This window comes from Schistocerca americana, chromosome 3 (assembly GCF_021461395.2).
Source record: "Schistocerca americana isolate TAMUIC-IGC-003095 chromosome 3, iqSchAmer2.1, whole genome shotgun sequence".
Lineage (NCBI taxonomy): Eukaryota > Metazoa > Arthropoda > Insecta > Orthoptera > Acrididae > Schistocerca > Schistocerca americana.
Window position 1 is genome coordinate 470,485,916 of NC_060121.1, and position 23,155 is coordinate 470,509,070.

The 23,155-nt window shown below is 38.7% G+C and overlaps 1 protein-coding gene across 3 annotated transcripts in view; it reads right to left on the reverse strand.

The window, feature by feature from the left end:
* The window catches only part of LOC124607316 (testis-expressed protein 47-like), a 225,219-nt gene extending 205,998 nt beyond the window's left edge, over positions 1-19,221 (reverse strand). For all 3 annotated transcript variants that reach the window (XM_047139614.1, XM_047139615.1, XM_047139616.1), the window contains exon 1: positions 19,096-19,221. In XM_047139614.1, the coding sequence (XP_046995570.1) occupies positions 19,096-19,155 (60 nt within the window). In that variant the 5' untranslated portion in view covers positions 19,156-19,221. The remainder of the gene's footprint in view (positions 1-19,095) is intronic.
* Positions 19,222-23,155: the final 3,934 nt, after the last annotated feature.

A 23,155-nucleotide genomic window follows, 5' to 3' on the forward strand; every position in this document is an offset into this window, starting at 1 on the left:
AGCATTATAAAGTGCAATAGTTTTTTTAAGGCCCTATCCTCACAGCAGTGATACTTTGCTGACATACCACTTTCAGTCGTTTTCATTATTGGCAATATTCACTGTGTCAGTATCCTGTGAGGGGTAATCTTTGGTGTTGACACTGTACAGTCATAGTGTTGAGTACTGAGTGTTTGAATAATCAATAATCATTGTAGTAGCTGAAGGTAAGCACTAAAACAATATGTTTCGATGGCCTAATTTGTATATTTTATGTGCAAACAAGACTGAATCTTCTATGCTTCAAACCTGGATATTCATAAGCTTTCAAAATTGCTTGTTATAGACTAATAAACTATTGTATGAAATGAACCAAGGGACCCCTTCACCCAGCTGCTTTTGGTGGATCAGAAGGAGCTGATTGTCATTAGTTATCACCAGCCTATTATGACAAAAGTCAACTACAATCAGTTAAGGAAATGTCACCAATGGACAAGGAGCTTCTATGACATAGGTCTTGGCTTGATTTTACTGATGATGCCTAAATTTGTCCATACCATAATTCCTTGTTGATGTCAAAATTTCACTCCCCCCCCACAGAAGGCTTGCTGCAACCCATTTGGTAAAGAAAGACACGTAACCAAGAGGGCTTTTTAACAGCAGCGACCAATGTCTAATAGGTCGAAGTTATTTATTTATTTACTTTTTTTTTTTTTTTTTTTTTTTTTTTTTTTTTTTTTTTTTTGCAAATTTGCTGTGTTGTGTATTATAATTCGTTTGTGGCATATGTTAAATTAATGTTTCAAACTGATGTATATACTCCAAAAAAATTAAATGGGGGACTTAATGAGCAAAATATTTCACTTTTCAATCTTTTTGAAGTACTAAAATAATAACTTTTGAAATGTATTCTTACCCATCAATATGCTAGATCCAGAAATTAAACAATATAGCTCAGAAAGCTTAAAGCATGCTCTTTCAAGCTGTGGCAAGAAAAAGAGGATTGAACAAGACACAACTGAGATATTGTCCACCAAAAATACCCTAAAATTTACATATAGAAGATTTTGGCCAACTTTGCAGATGCATATCTTTTCTTTTAGGCATCCAATGTTAGTTAAATTTGATCCATATATAGAGATCATAGGTAGAAATAACCCTCTGAAGTTTTGGTGTGATTGGTTCATATGAAAAGAAGCAGTGGTCAGTCAAATCTTGGCTCTCAGAATAGCAATACGAATTTTTTAACTTTGGAGGCTTGTATCTACACTCCTGGAAATGGAAAAAAGAACACATTGACACCGGTGTGTCAGACCCACCATACTTGCTCCGGACACTGCGAGAGGGCTGTACAAGCAATGATCACACGCACGGCACAGCGGACACACCAGGAACCGCGGTGTTGGCCGTCGAATGGCGCTAGCTGCGCAGCATTTGTGCACCGCCGCCGTCAGTGTCAGCCAGTTTGCCGTGGCATACGGAGCTCCATCGCAGTCTTTAACACTGGTAGCATGCCGCGACAGCATGGACGTGAACCGTATGTGCAGTTGACGGACTTTGAGCGAGGGCGTATAGTGGCCATGCGGGAGGCCGGGTGGACGTACCGCCGAATTGCTCAACACGTGGGGTGTGAGGTCTCCACAGTACATCGATGTTGTCGCCAGTGGTCGGCGGAAGGTGCACGTGCCCGTCGACCTGGGACCGGACCGCAGCGACGCACGGATGCACGCCAAGACCGTAGGATCCTACGCAGTGCCGTAGGGGACCGCACCGCCACTTCCCAGCAAATTAGGGACACTGTTGCTCCTGGGGTATCGGCGAGGACCATTCGCAACCGTCTCCATGAAGCTGGGCTACGGTCCCGCACACCGTTAGGCCGTCTTCCGCTCACGCCCCAACATCGTGCAGCCCGCCTCCAGTGGTGTCGCGACAGGTGTGAATGGAGGGACGAATGGAGACGTGTCGTCTTCAGCGATGAGAGTCGCTTCTGCCTTTGTGCCAATGATGGTCGTATGCGTGTTTGGCGCCGTGCAGGTGAGCGCCACAATCAGGACTGCATACGACCGAGGCACACAGGGCCAACACCCGGCATCATGGTGTGGGGAGCGGTCTCCTACACTGGCCGTACACGACTGGTGATCGTCGAGGGGACACTGAATAGTGCACGGTACATCCAAACCGTCATCGAACCCATCGTTCTACCATTCCTAGACCGGCAAGGGAACTTGCTGTTCCAACAGGACAATGCACGTCCGCATGTATCCCGTGCCACCCAACGTGCTCTAGAAGGTGTAAGTCAACTACCCTGGCCAGCAAGATCTCCGGATCTGTCCCCCATTGAGCATGTTTGGGACTGGATGAAGCGTCGTCTCATGCGGTCTGCACGTCCAGCACGAACGCTGGTCCAACTGAGGCGCCAGGTGGAAATGGCATGGCAAGCCGTTCCACAGGACTACATCCAGCATCTCTACGATCGTCTCCATGGGAGAATAGCAGCCTGCATTGCTGCGAAAGGTGGATATACACTGTACTAGTGCCGACATTGTGCATGCTCTGTTGCCTGTGTCTATGTGCCTGTGGTTCTGTCAGTGTAATCATGTGATGTATCTGACCCCAGGAATGTGTCAATAAAGTTTCCCCTTCCTGGGACAATGAATTCACGGTGTTCTTATTTCAATTTCCAGGAGTGTACATTCAGATGTGGCTAAAACCAAAATTTTTGCCATGGTGTGATTCAGAATAAAAAGTTGCAATGTATGTTAAGCAAATGACGAAATGTGTGCTAGAACTTTTAAAAAACCTAACAAACTTGGCACAACTGCACCTTCGTACATGATGCGAAGGTGAGTAGCCTCTCTTAAAAGCCCCTAAAAAGTCAACCCCTGAAGATGTTGTTTTTGTGGTCTTCAGTCCTGAGACTGGTTCAATGCAGCTCTCCATGCTACTCTATCCTGTGCAAGCTTCATCATCTCCCAGTACCTACCGCAACCTACATCCTTCTGAATCTGCTTAGTGTATTCATCTCTTGGTCTCCCTCTACGATTTTTACCCTCCACGCTGCCCTCCAGTACTAAATTGGTGATCCCTTGATACCTCAGAACATGTCCTACCAACCGATCCCTTCTTCTAGTCAAGTTGTGCCACAAACTCCTCTTCTCCCCAATTCTATTCAATACCTCCTCATTAATTATGTCATCTACCCATCTAAACTTTAGCATTCTTCTGTAGAACCACGTTTTGAAAGCTTCTATTCTCTTCTTTTCCAAACTAGTTATCATCCATGTTTCACTTCCATACATGGCTACACTCCATACAAATATTTTCAGAAACAACTTCCTGACACTTAAATCTATACTCGATGTTAGCAGATTTCTTGTCTTCAGAAACGCTTTCCTTGCCATTGCCAGTCTACATTTTATATCCTCTCTACTTCGACCATCATCAGTTATTTTGCTCCCCAAATAGCAAAACTCCTTTACTACTTTAAGTGTCTCATTTCCTAATCTAATTCCCTCAGCATCTCCTGACTTAATTCGACTACATTCCATTATCCTCATTTTGGTTTTGTTGATGTTCATCTTATATCCTCCTTTCAAGACAATGTCCATTCCGTTCAACTGCTCTTCCAAGTCCTTTGCTGTCTCTGACAGAATTACAATGTCATCGGTGAACCTTCAAGTTTTTATTTCTTCTCCATGGATTTTAACACCTACTCCAAATTTTTCTTTTGTTTCCTTTACTGCTTGCTCAATGTCTCACTCCCTTCCCAATCACTGCTTCCCTTTCATGTCCCTCGGCTCTTATAACTGCCATCTGGTTTCTGTACAAATTGTAATTAGCCTTTCACTCCCTGTATTTTACCCCTGCCAGCTTCAGGATTTGAAAGAGAGTATTCTAGTCAACATTGTCAAAAGCTTTCTCTAAGTCTACAAATGATAGAAACGTAGGTTTGCCTTTTCTTAATCTAGCTTTTAAGATAAGTCATAGGGTCAGTATTGCCTCATGTGTTCCCATATTTCTACAGAATCCAAACTGTTCTTCCCCAAGGTCGGCTTCTACCAGTTTTTCCATTCGTCTGTAAAGAATTTTGGTTAGTATTTTGCAGCCGTGACTTATTAAACTGATAGTTCGGTAATTTTCACCTCTGTCAACGCCTGCTTTCTTTGGGATTGGAATTATTATATTCTTCTTGAAGTCTCAGGGTATTTCGCCTGTCTCATACATTTTGCTCACCAGATGGTAGAGTTTTGTCAGGACTGGCTCTCCCAAGGCTGTCAGTAGTTCTAATGGAATGTTGTCTACTACCGGGGCTTTGTTTCGAGGTCTTTCAGTGCTCTATCAAATTCTTCACGCAGTATCATATCTCCCATTTCATCTTCATCTACATCCTCTTCACTTTCTGTAACATTGCCCTCAAGTACATCACCCTTGTATAGTCCCTCCATATACTCCTTCCACCTTTCTGCTTTCCCTTTTTTGCTTAGAACTGGGTTTCCATCTGAGTTCTTGATATTCATACAAGTGGTTCTCTTTTCTCCAAAGGTCTCTTTAATTTTCCTGTAGGCAGTATCTATCTTACTCCTAGTGAGATAAGCCTCTACGTCCTTACATTTGTCCTCTAGCCATGCCTGCTTAGCCATTTTGCACTTCCTGTCAATCTCATTTTTGAGACGTTTGTATTCCTTTTTGCCTGCTTCATTTACTGCATTTTTATATTTTCTCCTTTCATCAATTAAATTCAGTATTTATTCTGTCACCCAAGGATTTCTACTAGCTCTTGTCTTTTTACCTACTTGATCCTCTGCTGCCTTCACTACTTCATCCATCAAAGCTACCCAGTCTTCTTCTACTGTATTTCTTTTCCCCATTCTTGTCAATTGTTTCCTTATGCTATCCCTGAAATTCTGTACAACCTCTGGTTTAGTCAGTTTATCCAGGTCCCATCTCCTTAAATTCCCACCTTTTTGCAGTTTCTTCAGTTTTAATCTACAGTTCATAACCAATAGATTGTGGTCAGAGTCCACATCTGCCTCTGGAAATGTCTTACAATTTAAAACCTGGTTCCTAATCTCTGTCTTACCATTATATAATCTATCTGAAACCTGTCAGTATCTCCAGGCTTCTTCCATGTATACAACCTTCTTTTATGATTCTTGAACCAATTGTTAGCTATGATTAAGTTGTGCTCTGCGCAAAATTCTACCAGGCGACTTCCTCTTTCATTTCTTACCCCCAATCCATATTCACCTACTACGTTTCCTTGTCTTCCTTTTCCTACTATCGAATTCCAGTCACCCATGACTATTAAATTTTCGTCTCCCTTCAGTATCTGAAAAATTTCTTTTATCTCATCATACATTTCTTTAATTTCTTCATCATCTGCGGAGCTAGTTGGCATATAGACTTGTAGTTCTGTCGTAGGCGTGGGCTTCGTGTCTATCTTGGCCACAATAATGGGTTCACTATGTTGTTTCTAGTAGCTTACCCGAACTCCTATTTTTTATTCATTATTAAACCTGGTCCTGCATTACCCCTATTTGATTTTGTATTTACAACCCTGTATTCACCTGACCAAAAGTCTTGTTCCTCCTGCCACCGAACTTCACTAATTCCCACTATATCTAACTTCAACCTATCCATTTCCCTTTTTAAATTTTCTAATCTACCTGCCTGATTAAGGGATCTGTCATTCCACACTCCGATCTGTATAACGCCAGTTTTCTTTCTCCTGATAATGATGTCCTCTTGAGTAGTCCCCGCCCGGAGATCTGAATGGGGCACTATTTTACCTCTGGAATATTTTACCCAAGAGGACGCCATCATCATTTATACATACAGTAAAGCTGCATGCCCTGGGGAAAAATTATGGCCTGAAGATACTGGACTGAAATTTGGTTATAACCATCAAAGACATGTAGAACCTTCACACAAAATTTAATAAGATTTGGAGATAGTCGAGTGGGGACCCCTGGTCCCCTTGACATTTAATTATTACCACAGACCACGCGCTTCACAGGCGGGTGCAGTTGTGATTTGTGGACACTGGAGCACTGCAATTTCCTGTAGTTCTCTCAAAGACCAAGAGAGTCTCAGTCGTTGATGTGTTGTTGTGAACTGAGTGTTTCTGTGTCTGCCCCTACTTGTGTGGCACAGTGAATTCTGGTTTATTGGAACCTAGCCTGCCTCACAGATGAATATACACCAAAACATATGCAAATACACCTGCTTCCCAGGTGGATATTCCTATTTGTGTAATGTTGTTTCATAGATGTCTGTTCCCAGTGATGTATATAGTCATAAATATCCCATTTGTAGGTGCAGTAATTACATTTTATGATATTCCATCTCATAAAAAGTAGTAATGAATTGCTTTGCTGGCATTTCAGGTGAACAATTAGTAGGGTGCCAGGGATAGTGCCTTCTTGAATGAAAAAACATTATGGGTCATGTTCCCTCCATATCTGATTAATCTGATACCAATATAGACATGGATTCTGAAGCCTCATTTGTCCCAGATGTAGATGACTTGCAAGACTCTAATCACAATTCTTCATCTGGGGTATTGGAAGCAGAACTAGAAGAGCTAAGTCCTGCAGCTTTGTCAGGTGATGATCACCAACCGGGTGGTGAGAAGATGTGTTATCAACAATCCAGTGAAGATATAGAACATGCTGTAATCTATTGTGGACAAGTGAGATGCTCAACATTTACAAAATCTCGGCCTTAGAGATATTTCACATATCTATTTCTCTGACAGTATAATAGATGGCATTGTGGGGTGGACTAATTCCAAAATGGCAAAAATTAGAGCACCTAGACGGCGTTTCATGTAAGAACACCTCAAAAGAAGAAAGGTCTGCGCTTTTTGGTCTCCTTATATTATCAAGAATTTTCAAATTGTCCAAGGACTTTTCTTATCCTTCTTCTACTGGTGCAGCTGATCATCCAATTTTCTGGGCTACTATGTCAGAAAAGATGTGTAAAGTGTTCATCAGGCTTTGCAGATTGTATATTCAATAACACAAAAGAAGAGAGAGAAATCAGACCCACTTATACCCATCAAACTGGCCAGGTATGGCATAAAAGTAAAATGTTTGATGGGTGCAAGGAATTCATACAGTAAGCCCTCTCATGCAATAGTATGCTTTCCTAAATAGATCTACAATACACATTGAAATATCAGCTTCAATAATTGGTTTTCATTGGTGGAAATTGCCCAGTACTTCTGCTTTTGTCAATCAACTGAAGTATTTCTTCTACTAAGCAAAGTTTCTTTGGAGTTACATTTCTTTTAACTATGTCTGACTGTCCAACATCTGTGATTGCCCTTTCTAGAGATATTCACTCCTCTTCAACTGAACCACCTACTGTGATATTTGCTATTGCAGTATCCACATTTTGCCATCTCTGTTTGGCCGTGATGTAATCCAGCTGGAATTTTCCTGTGTCTACAAGTCTTCTCCACATATACCTCCTCCTCTTGTGATTCTTGAGCAGAGTATTTGCTATTAGCATCTGAAATTCACTGCACAGCTCAATTAGTCTTTCTCCTCTCTTGTTCCTACTGCCTAGCCTGTATTCTCCCATAACTGTTTCTTCTATTGCTTCCTCTGTAACCAGGGTCCAATCTTTCATAATTATTATATTTTCATCTCCCTTTACATAGTAAATTACCTGTTCCATAACCTCATTCATTTTCCCTATCTCTTCATCTTCTGCTTGTGCCATCAGCATTTATACCTGAACTACTGTTACTGACACGGTTTGCAGTTGAACCTGTGAACAGTTCAGTGATAGGGTTGTTCCCTGTCACTGAACTGTTCACAGTGGTTCACTCTCTACCCTACTTTCCTATTTTTTTATATATATATATATATATAAAAACACGACTCCCATTATGCCATTTTCTGCTGCTGTTGACAATACACTATATGAGTGTGGTATCATAAGTACCCGGCCTGACCGAGGGATGGCAGTCACTGTTGAAAAATATCTCTGGATTAGAAAGTATATGATCTATGAAGCATGTGTTTCAAGTTTGAAAACGTCACATTGTTTACTTTTTGTTTGGCAGTCATCAATAGTGAACATTGTGAGTGAACTTGTGAAAATGGAGGAAATTGGTCATCATTATACAATACAATATTATGTTTTGAAAGGCATCAGCACAACTAATAGTAAAGTTGAGCTAGATCCTACTTTGGGAGAGTCTGCTCCTTCACTAACAACAGTAAAATAATGCGTAGCTGAGTTTAAACAAGGCTGTATGAGCTGCCAAGCTGAGCACTGGACTGGTCAACCAAATGAGGTGACAACTCCAGAAATGGTGAAGAAGATCTGCAAAGTGGTACCAGATGATTATCGACTAAAAGTGTGCAAGCTAGCAGACATCACATATTATCTGAAAATTTGGACATGAGAAAACTGTGCGCAAGGTTTGTGCTGCTTTTGCTCACATTCGAGCAAACACAGTGTCATGAAGACATTTAAACTGAGTGTTTAGTGAAGTTTTGCAGCAACAAAGCTGATTTTTGTGCCATTTCATAACAATGGATGAAACATGGGTCAACCACTTCACTACCGAGACAAAAGAATAATCAAACCAATGGACACAAATTAGAGAACCGACTCCAAAGAAGGTGAAGACCATTTCATCTGCAGGCAAGGTCATGGTGTTGATTTTTTGGGATGCACATGGGATAATTTTCATTGACTACCTCAAAAAAGGAAAAACTATCTACGGTGAGTATTATGTGAACTTATTGCAATGTTTGGAGGAAGAAATCAAATAAAGACGGTCACATTTGGCCAAGCAGAAGGTGTTGTTTCTTCAGGACAATGCACCAGCTCACAAGTCTGTTACTGCAATGACTAAAATTAATGAATTCATGAAGTTTGAACTGCTACCTCATGCACCTTATTCACCAGATTGTAGAGGGATTATTTTCTGTTCCCAAACTTGAAAAAATGGCTTGGTGGTCAAAGATTTTCAACAAATGAAGATGTGGTGTTGGCAGTTAATGGCTATTTTGAAGAGTTAGACAGTTCTCATTACAAAAAGGGTACCGAACTCATTGAATATCACTGGGAATTGTGTATAGAACTGAAATGATATCATGCTGAAAAATAATTACATTTTTCTCCAAAATTTTTGTGTTTTCTTTGTTGGGTTATGTACGTATGGAACCACCCTCGTATCTGTCTGACCATAAATCATCATCTTCTTTCTATTTGAACTTCACCAACCTCCAATATATCTAGATTTAGCATCTGCATTTCCATTTTCAGATTTTCTAGCTTCTGCACTACGTTCAACCTTCTGACATTCCTTGCTCCAACTTGAAGAATGTTATCCCTTTTTCCTTTGGGCCAAGAGGGAGGTAACCATGAGAAAAAGATGGAATAATCATCTTTTTCTCATAGTCACTATGAGAAAAAGATGGAATAATCATCTTTTTCTCATAGTCACCTCCCCCTTGGCAGTCCCCTCCCAGAGATCTGAAAATGGGACTAATCCAGAATGGAGACATCATCATGACAGTTTTTCGATTGCAGCTCAAATGTCCTTTTGATAAAAGTTATTTGTCTTTAATGCAGCGGTTTCCATCACCTTCTGCCACCTCATGCCATTAAACATCGTTAACTCTACTCTCTTTTAGCTGAAGTTTTTACCCTAAGGGGCTGCTGGCAGAGTGAGGGTAACTTCTTATACCGGAAGCCTTCGTCACCATTGCTGATGATTTTTGTTCAAAATTTAGCAGTGGTTGGGTTCAAACCCTGGATCATTGACATTTTAATAACTAGTGAATGACACTACCCCTAGATCATAGGTTCATATGCACATAAAGTAGTAGTTGTTGTCTTCAGTCCGAAGATTGGTTTAATGCAGCTCCTCATGCTACCTATCCAATGCTACCCTCCTCACCACTGAATAACTACTGCAACCTACATCCTTTTGAATCTGCCTTCTGTATTCATCTCTTGGTCTCCCTCTACAATTTTTACCCCTCACACTTCCCCCCAGTATTAAATTGGTGATCCACTGATGTCTCAGAATGTATCGATCAACCAGTCCTTTCTTCTAGTCAGGTTGTGCCACAAATTTCTTCCCTCCCATCTGCCTTCCCCCCAATTCTATTCAGTACCTCCTCATTAGTTATGTGACCTACCCATCTAATCTTCAGCATTCTTCTGAAGTACCACAATCCAAAAGCTTCTATTCTCTACTTGTCTAAACTGTTTATCATCCTTGTTTCACTTCCATACATGGCTCCACTCCATACAAATAATTTCAGAAAAGACTTCCTGACACTTCAATCTATTTTTGATGTTAACAAACTTCTCTGCCCATTGCCAGACCACATTTTATATCCTCTCTACTTCAACCATCATCAGTTATTCTGCTGCCCAAATAGCAAAACTCATCTACAACTTTAAGTGTTTTGTTTCCTGATCTAATCCCTTCAGCATCACCTAGTTTCATTCAACTTCATTCCATTATCCTTGTTCTGCTTTCTATATCCTCCTTTCAAGTCCCTGCACCTTCTGTTCAACTGCTCTTCCATGTCCTTTGCTGTCTGTGAAAGAATTACAATGTCATTGGCAAACCTCAAAGTTCTTATTTATTCTCCCTGGACTACAATTCCTACTCCAAATTTTGCTTTGGTTTCCTTTACTGCCTGCTCAATGAACAGACTGAATAACATGGCAGTATAGCCTACAATGCTGCCTCACTCCCTTCTAAACTGCTGCTTCTCTTTCATGTTCCTCAACTCTTATAACTGTTGTCTGGTTTCTGTACAAGTTGTAAATAGCCTTTTGCTCCCTGTATCTTACCCCTGCTACCTTCAGAATTTCAAAGAAAGTCTTCTAGCCAACATTGTCAAAAGCTTTCTCTAAGTCTACAAAACCTTTTCTTAACCATCTTCAAAAAGAAGTTGTAGGGTCAGTATTGCCTCGCATGTTTCTACATTTCTCTGGAATCCAAACTGATCTTCCCCAAGGTTGGCTTTACCAGTTTTTCCATTATTCTGTAAAAATTCATTTTAGTATTTTGCAGCTACAAATTATTAAACTGATAGTTCGGTAAAATTCACACCTGTCAGCACCAGTTTTCTCTGGAGTTGGAATTATTATATCCTTCCTGAATTCTGATGGTATTTCAGCTGTCTCATACACCTTGCACACCAGATGGAAGAACTCTGTCATGGCTGGCTCTCCCAAGGCTGTCAGTAGTTCTGATGGAATGTCATCTACTACTTCTACTGCTGGGGCCTCATTTTGATTTGGATCTTTCAATGCTCTATCAAATTCTTCTCTCAGTATTGTATCTTCCATCTCATCTTCCTCTGTGAGGTGGCGCAGTCGTTAGCACACTGGACTTGGCATTCGGAAGGACAACAGTTCAAACCTGCCTCTGGCCATCTACATTAAGATTTTCCGTGATTTCCCTGAATCACTCCATGCAAATGCCGGGATGGTACCTTTGAAAAGGGCACGGCCAATTTCATTCCCCAACTTTGATACAATCCAAGCTTTAGCTCCGACTATAATGACCTCGATGTTGATGGGATGTTAAACCAAATCTCCCTTCCTTCATTTTCCTCCATGTCCTCTTCCATTTCTATGACACTGCCCGCAAGTACATCTTCCTTGTGTAGATCCTCTGTATACTCCATTCACCTTTCAGCTTTCCCTTCTTTGCTTAGGATTGGTTTTGCATCTGAGCTCTTGATATCCATACAGCTGCTTCTCTTTTCTCCAAAGATCTCTCTAATATTGCTGTAGGCGGTATCTATATTTACCCTTGTGATATATTCTTCCAAGTCTTTACATTTGCACTTCCTGTCAATCTCATTTTTTAGACATCTGTATTCCCATTTGCCAGCATCATTTACTGCATTTTTGTGTTTTCTCCTTTCATCAATTAAATAAAATATCTCCAGCATTATCAAAAGATTTCTATTAGGCCTTGTCTTTTTGCCTATTTCGTCCTGTCTTCACTATTTTATCTCTTACAGCTACTCACTCATCTTCTACTGTGTTCCTTTCACCTGTTCTAGGCAAGCATTGCGTTATTTTCTGCCTGAAACTCTCAACAACCTCTGGTTCTTTCAACTCTTCCAGGTCCCATATCCTTAATTTCCTAGCTTTATGGCGTTTATTCAGTTGTAACCTACAGTTCACAACCAGCAAAGTGTGCTGAGTCCACATCTGTCCCTGGAAATGTCTTAAATTTAAAATCCGGTTCTGAAATCTCTATCTCTCCATTACGTAATCTGAAACCTTCATCTGTCTCCAGCTCTCTTCCATGTGTACAACATTCTTTCACAATTCTTATACCAAGTATTAGCAATAAATTACGCTCTATGTAAAACTATACCAGGTGGCTTCCTCTTTCATTCTTTTCCCGCAGTCCATATTCAGTTACTATTTTTTCTTCTCTTCCTTTTCCTACCATTGAATTCCAGTTCCACATCACTATTACATTTTTATCTCCCTTAACTATCTGAATAATATCTTTTATCTTGTCATACATTTCTTCAATCTCTTCATCATCTGTGGAGCTAGTTGGCATATAAACTTATACTACTGTGGTGGGTGTGGGCTTCATATCTAACTTGGCTACAATATTGCATTCAGTATGCTATTCATTGTAGCTTTATCTGTACTGCTACTTTCTTATTCATTATTAAACCTAGTCCTGCGTTACCTCAATCTGAGTTGGTATTTTTAATCCTGAATTCCTATAACCAGAAGTCTTTTTTTCCCTGCCACCAAACTTCACTTACTCCCACTATATCTAACTTTAACCTATCCATTTCCCTATTTAAATTGCCCAGTTACGAGATCAAACACTCCACGCTCCAATCTCTAGAAAGCCAATTTTATTTAAACTGATAACGACACCCTCCTGAGCAGCCCCCCCCCCCCCCCCCCACGGGATATCCAAATGGGGGACTATTTTATATTCGGAATATTTTACCCAAGAGAGTGCCGTCATCATTTACCTTACAGTAGACCTGCATGACCTTGGGAAAAATTACAGTTGTAGTTTCCCCTGGCTTTCAGTCTTTTGCAGTACCGGCATGGCAAGGTAATTTTAGTTGGTGTTGAAAGACCAAAACAGTCAATCATCCAGTTCTGTTGTAAGCTGTTGCTCTCTTCAGGAACCATACATTTATCTGCTGTCCCAACAGAGACCCCTCTGTTGTGGTTGCACCAACAGTATGGCTATCTATATTGCTGAGGCATGCAAGCCTTCCAACCTATGGTGAGGTCCATGGTTCAGGGCAAGGCAAGGAACATAAAAGTTTTGTTATGGTGTTATTTTTTTAAACTGTATTATTTTCTGTGTGTTATTTTACTTATATTTTTGTATTTTCCATTTTATTGTAAAGATTTCATATACAATTTATATGTACAGCTGGACAACATCCATTCAACATTTACTGTCTACAGATGGATAAATGAATAAATAAAAATAAAATAAATTTTATTTAGTCAGACAAATGCTGTATGGTATGATACTGTGTATATCGATCCCAGAAAAAATAAATTGCTTTATGGTAAGTAACTACTACAATACACCAGACTAGTTTGTATCCTTAGCTCAATTTCAAATGGTTGTCTCTGTGGTCCACAGCCTGGTATGATCATTTCCACTTGGTGCTGTTATATGACAGCAAATAGGTTATACCTTGACATTTCTCAAGGCATCTTTATTCAACTATGACTCAACAGTTTACTGTCTCCCATTCTTGTATGGTATTAAACCTTAACTGCCTTACTCATACCTGTAGACACTATCCATATAAGTGAGATCTCTTCAGCTGCATAATAGTTTTATTTATGGACATAAAATGAAATCATGTAGGGGAGAGTGGTGAGACTTGATTCCTTTTTTACATTTTATTTTTTAAAGCGGTAGGTATAAACATCAGAAAAGAAATAAAATGTGTAATAAATAGTCAGTTTTTAACTCTTTCTGTCCCTATTTTTAATTCAATCCTTTGCCATTTACTATCATGATAAGAAATTAAAAACTAAAGCCATGCAGAATGGATCAAGTCTCACCATATGTGTGAACTTGATCCCTTTTACGGGGAGACTTGATCCGCCACTTCGTTGTGGTAAATGAAACAATTTATTCATTATTCAAACCAAATTTTATTTTGTTTATAATATTTATAAGAGGAACTGAGGTTTACTAACAAAAGAAATTCACATAATAACTTTAGAAAATAAATTCATTCATGATCTCTAGAGGCATTGCTTGAAGTGCGATCTGTAGCCTACAAAACATGTTATGAGATCATAAAAAAGTAACTAAATTTTCAAATATATATTTTAAATAGTTGAAATTACTGTCAAAAAATCAGAATTAGCATGTTTAGTGTATCCAAGATCATATATGAGATAAAGCACATTCATACAAAGAAAAAACAAGTATACTTCTTGAGAAAGTCAATAACGGCTGCCTCTATTTGAAGTATTTAACATGATGAAATTATAGACAAACATACAAATTATTGAATATTAAAGCCCTCAAATTTGACACTGTTAAAATGAAACTGGTAACTCTGTCATTCTTTGAAGAAAATGCTGGAGATGGAATGACTCGTACAATTTGGTTCCTTTCAATGTCACATATGTCTTCAGTTTCTGGCCACTTGAACTGTTGGCCCTCTATCTTCCTCACACATTTTATGGTGAAATTCTATTCGTCAGGAACACTGACAATCTCTCCCACATAATGTTTTTCAGATTTCTTTGTTTGGAAGGTAGCAATGATCCATTTTCCAGTGCCAGGTTCATCATTCAAAATTTCATCAGAATCACTGTTACTCAAACTCTCCAAGTCATTATCAAACTCACATGGAGACAGTTCTTCACTTTCAGAAGTTTCTACTTTCGGCTTATACGTTTGTTTCTTGTTTTCAAAGTTCAGCCTCTTAGGTCTTCCCACAGGTTTCAGTCTTCGTGCACTTCTTGCTCTGAGTTCTTCCTCAAGTTTATTTTTTACCGGAGTGTTTGTTAGGATTGTTGTACATGCTCATTTCCTTCCTCGTCTAGTTGTAGTGTGAGCTGCTGCCTTAGGGTGTGGTCTGATATCTTCAAAGGATCTGTATCCAATAGGGCTAGGTCTAATTCCGAAAGATGAAGGTGTTGATACTGAAACAAACTCTTTTGGAGAATCACAGACTTCCATGGATTGTAAGTGGCCTGTTGTATATGTAGACAAAAATTCATCATCTGTAAATATATCAGAGTTAAATGGCCATATGCCTGAAACCCAAAAACCACTAATCACATTGCTGGGTGTAAAAGCTTTAGGGAAAGCTATACCAAAAATCTCGGAGATATCATAGATAGAGATAGTTTTCCCTGAATGCGCTGTCATCTAGTCTCCTGCAGCAGAATTGTAATATGCCTTCAGTGGACCATACATTGACCTATCAAGGGGCTGCATTTTATGGGATGTATGGGGAGGGATTGTCAAAAGAGTAATTCCATTTTCTTTTGCAAAATGTAAGGATACCAAACTAATATGACTATCATGATTGTCCATGATGATAAGTGTTTTGTGTTGAGCACTGCATTTTACATATTTATGAAAATGTTTTAAAAACAAAACAAAATTATCAGCTGTCATCCAACCGCTGGAATGAGTGGAACCACTGGTTCCAGGAGGAGCTCCATGCAGCATCCTATCCTGCCAGTTCACACACGGAAAGATCATGAAAGGTGGGATGTGGCCTCCTATAGCATTTATTGCACAACATGCTGTCACAAGTTCACCTCTCTCGGCAGAAGTCAGTTTTCCTACCTGTTTCTCTCCTCTTACAGCCAATATTTTTTCTGGTTTGTGGGCTGTAGTAAGACCTGTTTCGTCTATGTTCCAAATAGATTCTGGTCCAAGAACTTCCCTAGTGATAATCTGGCGAAGATTATCAAAAGACTGTCTAACATTGTGTTTATTAAAGCTGCTTCCTCTGCTTATACTGGTTCCTTCTGGTGTACGAAGAGAGAGTTCCTTTGATGCTCCTCGGAAACTTTTTCCCCCAAGGCACGCCATTACTGCAAGTTCCATACTTCTAGAGTCAATTTTTTTTCCTAGCTTTGACTCCCTCTTTCCTTTTATATGTAAGACCCATAGTTCTGCAATATAAAGCAAAATTACTATACTTTGTTTTAATTTATTAGACCTAAGTTCCATTTTCATCCATATTGTATAATTCAATGCATTATATTACAATAAAATGTCTATATATTATCATTTGTTGGGTGTTTTATGTCTTACAATAATGTGATACCAGGAAAACAATTAAATCTTTGGGAAACATTTGAACAGGGACAAGTCTCACCAAGTTCTTGAGGATCAAGTCTCCCCATAAGACACAAGTGAACAAAATTGCTTCTGAATGCTCCCTAACCTACAATTAGCATTTATTTTCAGTTATACTTTATGCCTTAAAGTATGAAATTTTATAGGAAACAGTTACCAGCATTATTTCTTACAGAATTAGTATGTAAAAATAATTGGATTCACTTACCAAAATAAAAGTTAATTCGGTGGAAAATCTTTCTTTCCCTCTTACTGGACAGCAACAACAGTTAAACTCACAGATGCAAATTACAACAATGGAAAGTGGATGGCAAGAAACACTAATGCCAACAAAAAAAATTTAATTTCCAAAAATGGGCAAAATAATGGGAGGAACAAGTCTCCCCACTGATCAAGTCTCGCCACTCTCCCCTACAGTAGTTTTGTCACAGTAATGCATAAGTTACAATACAATACAGAATCTAGACAGTTATGTTTTAATTTGGCGAAACAGTGGATGGTTTTTGTGAACATCTTAGCTCTCACATCAGTTGTCTTGGTTGGCATTTTATATGCATCTATAAACATGAAAAAATAACAATACTAAAATCATTTGTGCATAGATCTTAATGAAACACTATTAGCATTAACAGCTAATTGAGACATTATTATTATGTCAGATTACTACTAAGATCATTAATTATTTCTTCCAACCAGTATATATTCTGAAAACATGTGATGTGCAATTCGCACTTTTCTCATATGACATACTGAAAGCTTTGGATCAAAACATTCACGTAAATGCAGTATTTCTTGATTTCCGAAAAGCATGGCTCAGTAGCACACCTACGGTTACTCTCAAAAGTATGATCATATCGATCATCAAGTGAAATTTGTGACTGGATTGAGGATATTTTGGTAGAGAGGATGCAGCAATTTATCTCGGATGGAGAGTCATCAACATATGTAGAAGTAATTTTGGGTGTGCCCCAATGAAGTGTGCCGGGACCATTACTGTTCATGTTGAATATTAATGATCTTGCAGTCAATATTAATAATACTGGTAACCTCAGACCCTTTGCAGATGACACCGTTACCTATAGTGAAATACAATCTGAAAGAAGTTGCAGTTATAGGCCTATTTGGTCAGATCTTGATAAGATTTCAAAGTGGTGCAGAGATTGGTATCTTACTTTAGGTGTTCAGAAACGTAAAATTGTGCACTTCATCAAACGAAAAAAAAAGTAGTTTCCTATTAATATAATACCACTGAGTCACAGTTGGCATCATTCAACTCATACAAATACCTGGTATGCAGCTGGCATGCAGCTTGGTAGAATACTGGGGTAATGCAATCAGTCTACAATGGAGATTATTTACAAATCACTTGTGCAACCCATCCTACACTAATGCTAAAGTGTGTGCAACCCGTACCAAATAGGCCTAATACGCGATACTGAACGGATGCCGTGAAGGGCAGCACCAATGGTGTCAGATTTGTTTGAACCCTAGGGGCGTGTCACAAGAACTACAGAAAAATACTGAACTGACGGGCTCTTGACGGCTGACGTAAAATTATTACCAGAAGTCCTGCCTACAAAGAAACGGCTGTAAATAATGACTCTAGGAATATACTACAACGCCCTTCAAGTCACTCCCATACAGATCGGGTTGTCAAGATTAGAGTTTAAAGCACACACGTTAGCGTTTAAACAATCATTCTCGCAGCGCTCTATGGGTGAACGAACAGGGGGAAAAAACCCTTGTAACTCGTACATGGGGGCGTACCATCGGCCACGCACTTCGCACCCGTTTTCCGAGTACCGGTTCTAAAAATAAGACGTAATTTTACATTGAAATATTGCTAACAGGGAACAATGTGGTGGTTAATGAACTTTGACACGTTATAAAATACATTTTTTAAGTGTGCTCTGGTAAATTTAAAAAAATTGTTATTCTGTAATAGTAGATTTGTTAAAAAATTAAAGTAAAACTTTCCCTAGCGACCATTATAATATTTTGAGATGTGGCGCCTACGTTTGTAATGCAATAATGTTCGAAGAGTACTAATGTTCTGATAACGGAATATTGCTTTTGTATTAGTATTAATTATTTTTAGGCCTAGTCATTTTCTTGTTACGAAAAATACATAATATGAGAATACAAGTTCAAACTGAGGTTGGAAGTCTGAATTCCACAGAGTGGGGAAAAAGAAAAAGCACCATTCTGTAGTAAGACGCGCTAAAATTCAATAGCACTGTAAGATACTGACCTGCAATTAACAGGAGAAAAAAAAGAGAGTTGGTGAGGCCAACATATCGTGGGCGAAGTTTTAATACGAAGAGCTCCAGTATGTTATAGGTAATTTATTCGAGCAAAAATAAAAATCATAGGCTTGAAACATTACTATCTTTTCACCATATGCATTTAATTTTTATAAATACAGATCAAGCTAAATCAAATGGGTACCATATTTTTCGAATGTTACGTCCGTATTTATTATAAATATATTCTCCATTAATGAGATCGGAAAGTAATGTTTAATATGTTAAAACAACATAAAATACTGAATAGATTGCTGAAATTTTCTCGTGTGTATGGCCATCTGCAAGAAAACTTACATGAAGAATAGCTGTCAGTTTAGTCGTTGGTTGATTCGCAACGTAGCAGTCTCGCAAATGTTTGCTCTTAGTAGGTATCGTTATATATACGCTTCAGATAGCAGTATAGGCCGACACTTTCGTTCCACGGGCTCTAAAAGTTTACTATCTTCAAATATCTGTACTTACTCTTCCAGCTGCCGCTAAATTCTCTTTAATCACATTGTACAGTGATCTCCTCTCTTCCATATTGACAACAAAATATTGGGTTGTTTATTCGTACAGGGACGTTACTACAGCTACGAGCCACATAATATCTACTGCTAAAACAATGCACAGTACCGTTGCAGGTGCAGGTTGCCTATTTAACGGCTTCCCGGGCAACGAACACTTGATCCTCAATGTCTTATACAATAATTGATTGAATTTAAAATCCTGTCTTAATCTACTCGCCTTGTGTTACATGTTTATCACAATCTAGTACGAAACTTAACAACTGTGTAGGCTGTATGCCTTGCAGAGTAAACAACAACGCACAAATTACACAGGGCATATTCATCCAGTAATACTGAGAGCATTTGGCGACTTCGAACAAACTTAACACTTAATTTCAAACCTTTCTGAATCTTTTTTGATTGACAACCCGCACAAAATTATGAAAGAAAAAATAGTTTATGGTTCACGATACGGTACCGGCACTAACCTGTCGAAATTCATGCAGTAAAGTTCAGCATCATGTACAACGTTTCAATTTGTTACTATTTTACTGCTAACTATATTCTTGAAAATTATTATACCATTGTAGGACACATATTTCAGGACATATGACGTCATAAACACTGAGACGCATAAAAAACTAGCTTTTCTAAAAGAATAGGAGTTCGATTTTTCAAAGAACCGATGGTGGTAGGAGTCACTGGAATGACTCTAAATGGGGACTGCCACTGTTGTGAAACTTTTATTTACACTCACATTCCCACAAGATATTTTATGCAAGCTTGTATTAGCAAAGCTGTCCTTGAAGGTATTAAGTGGGTAAACTAACATTGACAATGTTCCTAAATAGCCTGCATTGTTTCACCTTCTTATGTAAAATGCCTTTCGATATAAGAAAACACTCAAAATTACTAACAGTACCGGTAAACAGTAAGTTAGCGTTCACAGAGCAACAGTAAAAAATTGTTTACAAGATCCCATCAACACTACTAAAACAAGACAAATTCACATCATGATAAAAGGAAATAGCTACGCTAGTAAATGACGATCGATTTGTTTAACGTTTTACAAACATGTAGTCTGCAAGAATTTCGTAGTATTTACTCACCGGAGGCGTTATTTATGGCAGTAACCAAACAGCAAGCTACATCTACATACAAGTAAATGTGGCGCAGTGAAATATAAACTTTGTTTAAAATACAGGGCGTTTCAAAAAGAAAGAGCAGATTTCAAACATTTATTTCTCAAAAACTACAAATGATAGAAACACAATTCAAACGTTTCTTGTCAGAGAAAGGTTCAAAGTTTTTCAATGGTCCGCGCAGAAGTTCCATGCAAATCCGCAGTGGCGCTGGCGTTTGTTTGTAGGAAAATGGCGACGACACCACAGGAACGATCATTTTGTGTGCTGCAATTTGCAAAGTTAGAGTCCATTGTTGGTGTGCAACGTGCATTCCGCCGTCAATTCAACAAACAGCCGCCTCGTCATAAGCAAATTTATGAGTGGCATCACAGATTCGTAGAAGATGGTTGCATCTGCAAGCGAAAAAGCACGGGTCGTCCACGCACATCGGATGAAAATGTCGAGCGTGTCCGTGCAGCTTACGAAAGGAGCCCTAGAAAATCCACGGCACGGGCAAGTCACGAACTAAACATGTCTAAAACAACGGTATGGCGCGTTCTGAGTAACCGTCTGCACATGAAGCCGTACAAACTGCAGTTATTGGAAGCATTGCGTCCTGACGACCACAACAAAAGGTTCGAATTTTCAACTGCAATTCTACAGGACATGGAAGAGGACAATTTTGCCGAACGATTAATTTTTTCAGATGAATCAACGTTTCACATTTCTGGTAAAGTTAATCGGCATAACGTACGAATTTGGGCGAGTGAAACTCCGAGGGACGTTATTCAACATGAAAGAGACTCACCAAAGGTTAACGTCTTTTGTGCAATTTCGGTAAACAAAGTTTATGGACCTTTCTTTTTCATGGAGAAAACTATCACAGGAACCATTTACCTGGACATGTTAGAAAACTGGCTATTTCCTCAACTTCAGGAAGATTCAAATCACTTCATCTTCATGCAAGATGGCGCCCCACCACACTTCTCTGAACCTGTACGACGGTACCTAAATAACACCATTCCAGGACGGTGGATTGGAAGAGCAGGAGCACAAGATCAATGTCATCGTCTGTGGCCTCCCAGGTCACCAGACCTTACTCCCTGCGATTTTTATTTGTGGGGGTACATAAAGGACTGTGTTTATGTCTCACCTATGCCCGCTACTCTTCAAGAGGTACGACATCGAATTGTTGCGGCCGTGAATTCGGTAACTAAAGACCAGTTGCGTCGTGTGTGGCAAGAAATGAGATACCGGTTTGATATTTGTCGTGTAACAAATGGTGCTCATATTGAGGTACAGTTTTGATATTTGTTGTGTAACATTTGGTACTCATATTGAGTGAAGGACCGTTGGAATTGTGTTTCTATCATTTGTAGTTTTTGAGAAATAAATGTTTGAAATCTGCTCTTTCTTTTTGAAACGCCCTGTATTGATACACATTGGGGTGATTAGTCATTTGTTTCTTTTTACTGTTTCCATTGTAGCTGCCTGTAATAATATGCATGCGTTTGTTGTAGTTTTGTATTGTGTTGCTAAATAGTAGCTATTTTTACTAGAACCCCAAGCGGTGACTCCGACATGAGTGTGAGTACTAAAATATCTGTAATATTATTCCAATTTTATCACATCAATTTACATACCACAAAGTGGGTCTACTTTTCTCAAAAAATAAATAAATCATATAGTGCATAGCGGTTTTGTAAACTGTCTTGAAAATTATGTTGGTCTGTTGTAATGATTTTATTGTATTGTATTGTACTGATGATATCCATACAAAACAATTTGTCTATGGATGAACGAATAAATGAAAATAAATAAAAAACAATGTAAAAAACATCTAGTAACATACAAAGGCATCAAAGCTGTATTTTTTAAATTTCATAAAGATTTAAAAATTGGAACATAGTAGCTCCTGGAGCAGGTTACTTGGTCACACATAATACAATAGTTATTTTAAGACAGGATAATAACTTTGGGCAATGTTATCCTCTCTAAAATTTACTGTGTTACTTTATAGGACCATAGTAAACAAACATTTGTGTACTCTTTGTTTTTAAAGGGACAAAATAATACAAATACAGGGTAGAAAACTGTGTTTTAGTTAATATATAAAAAAGTAACAAATGTGAACAAAAGAAAGGTTTGTGTTGTTATCAAAGAAAGACCCATGTTTCATTAGTTTGGTGTTAAAGTGTCAGTGATTATACCAGGAAAATATTTTGTCCAAATTCACCGCCATCAACCAACTGTGCAGCTGAGAAAACTGCCTGTATAGCCTAACCATCGTGAGAGGTTTATACTTTCAACTATATCATTCTATTTGTAAAAAAGTACATCTTTACTTATAGCATAAGGCAAATGCTGGAGAATGTAGTCTTTTTTCTAGATCTAGGATATGGTTTGACCAATTTAGCTTGCAGTCTATGTACACATCCAGGAACTTAGCCGAGTCGACTTGCTTTATTTGTTGTCCATTACATTCTATATTTATATCCCCAGTTCTTCATATGCCGTATGAAACTGTACATAATGAGTTTTTTTATATTTAGAGAGAGCCCATTACAGTTAAACCACTTGAGAATGTCTTCAAGTGCATTGTTTGCAGATGTTTCCCAGTTGTTCATATTATTAATTTCAAGCATTTTAGCATTTGGAGTCTACAAAAGTTCACTGTATTTTATTATTTCACGAATGCAGAACTCAGTACCGTCTTCTAAACAAGTCAGAACTGTAATGATTTCTTTACACTCAAACTCAATCATATGCATATACAATTTTCTTTGCTGTTGGTTGCATTAACATCAAACAAGAGTGATTACTATTTGTTGATGCAAACTGACGCAGTTCAAATATCGTCCACAACTGTACTTTTCCACGTGAAGTCTCCACATGGTTTCAGGTGTATAT